This window comes from Cephus cinctus, unplaced genomic scaffold (genome assembly GCF_000341935.2).
Source record: "Cephus cinctus unplaced genomic scaffold, Ccin1 Ccin1_scaffold0049, whole genome shotgun sequence".
Taxonomy (NCBI): domain Eukaryota; kingdom Metazoa; phylum Arthropoda; class Insecta; order Hymenoptera; family Cephidae; genus Cephus; species Cephus cinctus.
In genome coordinates, this window is record NW_014332794.1 from 6,966 (window position 1) to 14,265 (window position 7,300).

Sequence of the window (7,300 nt, forward strand, 5' to 3'; positions counted from 1 at the left end):
GAACAATAATTTTGTGAGAATCTGCAGTATCATTAAAGATGATATCATGCAGAAACTGGACCAGATTGGCCGGCGCGTTCGGAAGTTATGGCCATTTAAGTGTTTTCACTTCAAGGGGGTGTAACTCCCCCTAGAGTGATCCTACAGGGGTTCAATAGGGGTGTTTTTTTATTGCCGAAGGATGCTCTCTCTCGTTCCTTGATTAGAAATATAAGTTTCCTTCCGGAACTACTAGATCTCAAAATTTTCAAAAAGTTCAAAAATGCACTTTTTCACTCCAACCCCTGCCATTCGGCCATTTTGTATCCGATCGGGATAAAACTTTTACCATTCGAACGGGAAGGAAATTTCCTAAAAAATATATTTTTGGTTTTTTTAAATCGGTCATAGTTTCGTAGAGATACACAAAAATTCAAGTGTTCCACTTCAATTGCGCATTACTGTATGTATGAATGTATGTATGTATGTATGTACATACCTATGCATATATGTATGAATGAATGTAGGTATGTAGAGATACACAAAAATTCAAGTGTTCCACTTCAATTGCGCATTACTGTATGTATGTAAACATTTTCCGTTTGACAAATTTATTAATCTTGTTTAATTTTCACGTAAAATAAGAACTATTTTGATGATCAGATGAAAAAAAAGTATAAAAAATATGTTTTTTATGAAAATAAAATAAAAAATTTCCATATAATCTTCAACTACATATTATTTCAGAGCACTGAAAAATGAATAACTTTGCTATTTAAACTTTTGCCGTATCTATTTTGATTTCGAAGATATCAGCGAAAAACGAAAAAACCACAGAATTTGAGGAATTAATTTCACCCCTTAAATATGCAAGTGGGCAGCTCCTTTTTTGTGAGGGTTTATACTTTGATGTGAACTACAAAACGTAATTTTTTCAACCCAGGTTGTGGGGGTACAGGAAGGTGACTTTCCTTGTTAGTACGAAAGACTGTAGACCGCCACTGAGTGCCTCAGGAGTATACAAAATCCCCTGCTCATGTGGAAAAGTGTACATAGGTGAAACCGGGAGGAAGATCAGTACATGGGTCAAAGAACATTAACAGTGTATCAAATACGGTAATTTTTCTCAATCTGCCCTAGCTGAACATTGGATGAATACTGGACATTCAGTGGAATACGAAAAGACAGAAATGCTGGCTAGGTCTACAGGTTACTTCGCCCGAAAATACCGCGAAGGTCTAGAGATATTGAAACACCCAATTAACCTTAATAGGGATCGAGGATATCAAGTAAATCCCATTTGGCACACCGTCCTCCCGGTTTTTTAATTGATCAGCCGATCAGCTAAACAATTTGTGATCGGCTGAAGCACTGATTCGCAGGAGCAGTCATAGGTATATTAAGACTTCCTGACAACAGGGAGTTTCAGTATCGGAGCCTCCTAGCCCTGATGATGCAGACTGAAACGTTTGTGAAACATAGGCACGAAGCTGAACACAGACGCGGCTTCCGTCCGGAAACCATGAGTATTAATGATAACATTGGCCTAGAAAGCCTAAAATCTCAAATTTGCGTTTATTATGCCAGACGTTAAACTCAAAACTAATGTCAACTATCTATATAGAGCATATTAGCAATAATTCGTCAAAAATAATCACGGTAAAAGCTTAATAACAAACATATAGTTTTGGATAATATTAATACGTTCAAAGTAACTGCTTTGAAATTCCTGGCACGGATCCACCAAATAGTACTCGATAAGGAATGACCTAAAATTTTATTAATTATTAAATGACCATTGAAACATAATCAACTAACTACGAGACACACGAGAAAACATGACACGGTTTGCTCGATTACAAGAGTAGAAGTACCTTTATAAATTATGGTCAAGTGGGACGGTTGGCCTGCTTACCCGAGACGGTTTGCTCATTGCTGTACTAAAAGTAAGCTAGCTAGCTCAAATGATAGAATGCTGGAATCATGAAACGTCGCCATTTATATACCCGCCAGTGGTGTGGGCCAAGAGGCCTGAGAGGTGGGTAAGAATTAGACATCGTGATGCCTAAGAATTGTTATTACTTGATTCTTAAGGTTATTTGGATTAGTGGGATCTTATTACTACTGTGATGCGAATATCCTCGGATGTATTGGTTGCAATACAAATTTTTAAAGAAAATGTAATATTCAATGCATATAAGCGTCGTTAATGGTGTCCAGCTTGTTGAAGCCGTTTGGTAAACGTCAGGCAGGAGAGTGTGCTTGATTATTTACGTACCTCAGGCCGTGCGAACAATAGAGATGGTACTATGGTTTGACCGAAATGCCAAAGCGTCGCTCGTTGCACACTTGAGGACACCCTGGGCTTCCACTTCCGACACCTAGATACAGGAAACTACGGAGCGGAATACCTGGACACCCTGAACTTCCACATCCAGTACCTAGATACAAGAAACTACGAAACGGAACATCTGGACACCCTGGACTTCCACGTCCGTCACCTAGATACAGGAAACTACGGAGCGGAATACCTGGACACCCTGAACTTCCACATCCAGTACCTAGATACAAGAAACTACGAAACGGAACATCTGGACACCCTGGACTTCCACGTCCGTCACCTAGATACAGGAAACTACGGAGAGGAACACTTGGACATCCTGTATCTCTAGAAACTTTCACCTAAAATACGAGGAACTATGTCGAAGCACACACATACGTACACTCATACACACGCGCTTCACATGAATCCTATTAAAGACTTAATAATTCTATACTGTTGTCAAAGCAGCCTTATATTAATTGGAAATTTGGTGTGAACTGTAGCTTTACGTATAATGTGTATTTGATTGTGTGGTGTATTCGTAAATTACCAAAACCATCCAGAATACAAATAGGTAAAGAGGGAAAAGCAGTCAGCGCCATCTATCGTGTAAAAAAGTAGATGGACGTGCGAAGACGACGACAGACCTGAAATAAAATCATCTTGCTTGCCGTCTCAATACACGCTGATCTCATAAATCAATCTCATTGATTTTTATGGCAATCAATTCAGAACCCTCGATTCCTATAGTGAATTTATCAATAACTTTTTCTCACATACAGCCGTTCATATAATATTTGTGTCGAAATGCAGGTACAAGAGATGCTTCTAATAAACAGTCTCGGCGGGTCATGCCCTGTACGGCGGGTTATCTGTACTTGGTGCGAGACCCGACCAAGTCTTTTGATACGACCGATGTGAGTCCAACTTTTCTCAAGCAGCATCAATTGACCGTGCTAGACCTACGGGTTCCGTTGTGTTCATATTCGAGTCATTGTTTTCTTGATTTGAACTTGAACTAATTTATTTTTATTTAAACAATTTTTTTTTCGATAGTCGACGAACTCAATACAATTAAGTGTTAGTGACATCTAATGTTTTGGGGTGTTGCAGCAATGAGGACATTTTTTTTTATAGCACAATTAAAAGCATGCAAAGCCATGAAAAGTAAATAAAAGCTCGTGCATATAATGCAGCCTACTTATAACATGCAATTATAATTAGTCGATAACGAATTAACTGATGCTTCTTGCTCTCTCGCTTCAATTGTTAACTTCTTATTCAAAGCGATTATATCTCTACAACTTTCTTTGGCGACATGCTCCATCGCAACATCAATCGTCCTTTCGTATCGCTTTATAAAATGGGAAGTCATTGCTGGAATATTGAGAACAGAGAGAATAATATTTATTTGTACTTCTCCGGAACCACCATCAAGGATAGCTATAAAAATATAAAATATAAAATTTTCTAAATAAACATACAGTAGTGCGCAATTGAAGTGGAACACTTGAATTTTTGTGTATCTCTACGAAACTATGACCGATTTAAAAAAATCAAAGATATATTTTTTAGGAAATTTCCTTCCCGTTCGAATGGTAAAGGTTTTATCCCGATCGAATACAAAATGGCCGAACGGCAGGGGTTGGAGTGAAATAGTGCATTTTGGGACTTTTTGAAAAATTCGAGATCTAGTAGTTCCGGAAGGAAATTCATATTTCTAATTAGGGCACGAGAGAGAGCATCCTTCGGCATTAAAAAAACACCCCTACTGAACCCCTGTAGGGTCACTCTAGGCGGAGTTACACCCCCTTGAAGTGAAGACACTTAAATGGCCATAACTTCCGAACGCGCCGGCCAATCTGGTCCAGTTTCTGCATGATATCATCTTTAATGATACTGCAGATTCTCACAAAATTATTGTTCTCGGAGATGATCCCGTGACGGAGATCTCGAGATTTCGCAAGCGCACTCAAAGCTTCTCCGCCATTTTTCATTAGGAATGCGATGAAATAGAAGTTTCATATTTATCCACGTTGTAGCTGAGATTTCAACGAATAAAACGCGCTTTTAAACATCCAAATATGAGTTTGCTAAGGGGTTAAATTATCCATTTGAAAAAACGCCTAAATTTTGCGAGTTCCGCTCGAGGCGCTCGGGAGACTACTAGCCTACCACGCGCGCCAAGCAATAATTGCTATTATTGTCCCTCGAGCGCCTCAAGTGGAACTCGCAAAATTCAAGTGTTTTTTCAAAAGAAACATTTAACCCCTTAGCAAACTTATATTTGGATGTTTAAAAGCGCGTTTTAATGTGTTTTTTGACTGTCGAAGGATGCTCTTTCTCATGCTATAATTAGAAATATGAATTTCCTTCCGGAACTACTAGTTCTCTCACTTTTAAAAAAGTCCCAAAATGCACTATTTCACTCCAACCCCTGCCCTTCGGGCATTTTGTATTCGATCGGGATAAAACCTTTACCATTCGAACGGGAATGAAATTTCCTAAAAAATTTATCTTTGGTTTTTTTAAATCGGTCATAGTTTCGTAGAGATACACAAAAATTCAAGTGTTCCACTTCAATTGCGCACTACTGTATAATAATAATTAAGCAACGGCAAAAGAGCAGTCAGACATTATTTTAGAATAAAAATTACGATAATTCACTTACCAGTTGCTACTTTATAATTGACAGCATACTTTTGTATTCCCGTATCTTCTTCACGTACAGGAGTCTTATTTGTCACAACTTTGTGGACAATGTGACACTGTTCACAGATAATGAGCAACACACTTGTAAGCCCATATACACTTTCGCGTTCCAAAGAACGAAGTGGTATTGGAATATCACAGTCGCTGTACCATAATTGTTCGGCAAATGTATCCAATTCCGAAATTCGTCGCCCTGATGCTACATAATCTATAAGTAAGTTGTGTTGACCCATTATTAACAAATGTTACATGTCTACTCGAGAAAATGTCAGGTATCGAAACATCACGAAATGGCAGTCACACTATACCAGTAAACGCGACGTTGCCGGATTTCCATTGATTAACCGATAGAGACTCAATACGCACTGTGCGATATCCTATGGCACAGTCTGTAATCGCTGTTCCCGACTTGTATGAATTGTCGCGAAGACACATTTTGAATTGTCGCGCGTGGTGCCATCTTCGGGATTTCTGATTGGGGCCGAAGGACCAATTAGAAGTGGATGTGGGTAAGGGAGAGGATGATGCTACCGATTACGATTGAAAGGGAAGGTAATTCCTTTTCCTTGCCTGGACTGTCGATGAAGCGAGTCGTGTTTTTGAGCCGTTTCGGTTTCGGGGGTTAAAATGTGAGGAGAATCAGGACGTTGTCCAAAGCCGCGGTAACGGGCCAATTTTTCGGAATGAAGAGATTTAGAGATTTCGGTAAGCGAATTGTTGTTTTGTGATTAACGAAATATCATAATACCTCGCGTTTTGTACGTTTTTGAATGGTACCTGTAGGCATGTGGGAAAAATTCCCACATTTAGAATCGCGTTCGTTTAGGGTAATCAGTAAGCAGAGCATCAGCCTCTCATTTCCTTCTTTCTATTCTTTGGGTTTTGCGTCTAATTATTCAGTCCACGTCTGGCGGAATTGTTTTTCTAGCACATGGGAGCGTGAGTCACTATCGTACAATTTATTATCGTATCCGTTTCTTATTGTACCGTTATTGTATCGTGTCGCATGTTGCGTTATTCCAGCGGGAACATTATTGTATAATGTCGTTCGGGTAATATCCCAGTGCGTTTTGTACCATCTCGATCTGTTTTCCGTACTTATCACTTGCATTCAATAGCATTGTTCTTATATTTTTCTATTTAAAACAAATTGGACCGTTCCTGAATTTTAGTTTCAATAGTTCAATGTTAAATAATTTCAGTAGTTTTTAAGGCTATTCTACAATGCAACGGGACACGGAACACGGAACACGTAAGCACCGCAATTAAGAAGGAGAAAATCGTTTTTAAAACCGAGCGTTTATTAAATATCTATAATTTTTGCTACGTCTCGGACATAGCAACGATACGGAAGCGAGTGCTAGGGTCATTACGTATTTTACGGAGCACGGAACGTGATGAGTAGCATCGTGCATGCCCCGTTCCGTGCACCGTAACAGGCTTCGTGAAAAAAATAATTGCCCCGCCAATATTTTCATACGTGAAATGTAATTACCTGTCACCTGTCATTGTCTTTCAATATATAAATATTTTAAAAAAGTGTATATGCCTTTATTCATATAGATAAGTAAATCATTACTTCATTTTTAAAGTCACGATGACTTTTATCGTGGAGAAATTTGATTTCTCTAACGATATTGATAATGATCTCGTCTATAGAGTTGGTAATGACAGGTGACAGGTAATAACATTTCACGCATGGAAATGTTGCCGGAGCAATTGTTTCTTGTACGTAAGCCGTTACGGTGCACGGAACGGGGCATGTTCGATGCTACTCATCACGTTCCGTATTCCATAAAATACGTAATGACCCTAGCAACCACTTCCGTATCGTTGCTATGTCCGAGACGTAGCCAAAATCGTAGAGATTTAGTAAACGCTCGGTTTTAAAAACGATTTTCTCCTTTTGAATTATAGGATCCAATGGAATTTTGCAAATATACAATTGAATACCACGCCGCTTACGTATTCCGTGTTCCGTTGCATTGTAGGATGACCTTTAGAGTGAACCTCCCTAGTTTTCAGATTTTTATTATTGTCTCCCAAACCCAGGACCGTACCATATAAGAGATGGTCAGGGTATCCTTAGGAGACAGCGGTGTAACTCTGGTTATACCTGGCGCCCAGTTAATTAAGTATTTTATCAATTATTTCAAATCTCTATAATATTGATTTAAGAGAACCTGTCAAATACCAAAGACCCAAAGTGTCTGGTTAAGGATGGGGTTATAGGATGTCTTTCTTTTTAGGGTTAATACGAAAAGCTATACCAGGGAAGGTTGATAT

General features: G+C 38.8%; 1 protein-coding gene across 1 annotated transcript; it reads right to left on the reverse strand.

Annotated features, from left to right (window-relative positions):
* Positions 1 to 3,281: 3,281 nt before the first annotated feature.
* Positions 3,282 to 5,434, reverse strand: LOC112494487. The gene is made up of 2 exons (XM_025085835.1): positions 4,974 to 5,434; positions 3,282 to 3,745 (listed from the first exon to the last, which is right to left on the reverse strand). Exons 1-2 carry the CDS (start codon positions 5,245 to 5,247, stop codon positions 3,504 to 3,506), a joined length of 516 nt encoding a protein of 171 aa, XP_024941603.1. The 5' UTR covers positions 5,248 to 5,434; the 3' UTR covers positions 3,282 to 3,503.
* Between the last annotated feature and the right edge of the window lie 1,866 nt (positions 5,435 to 7,300).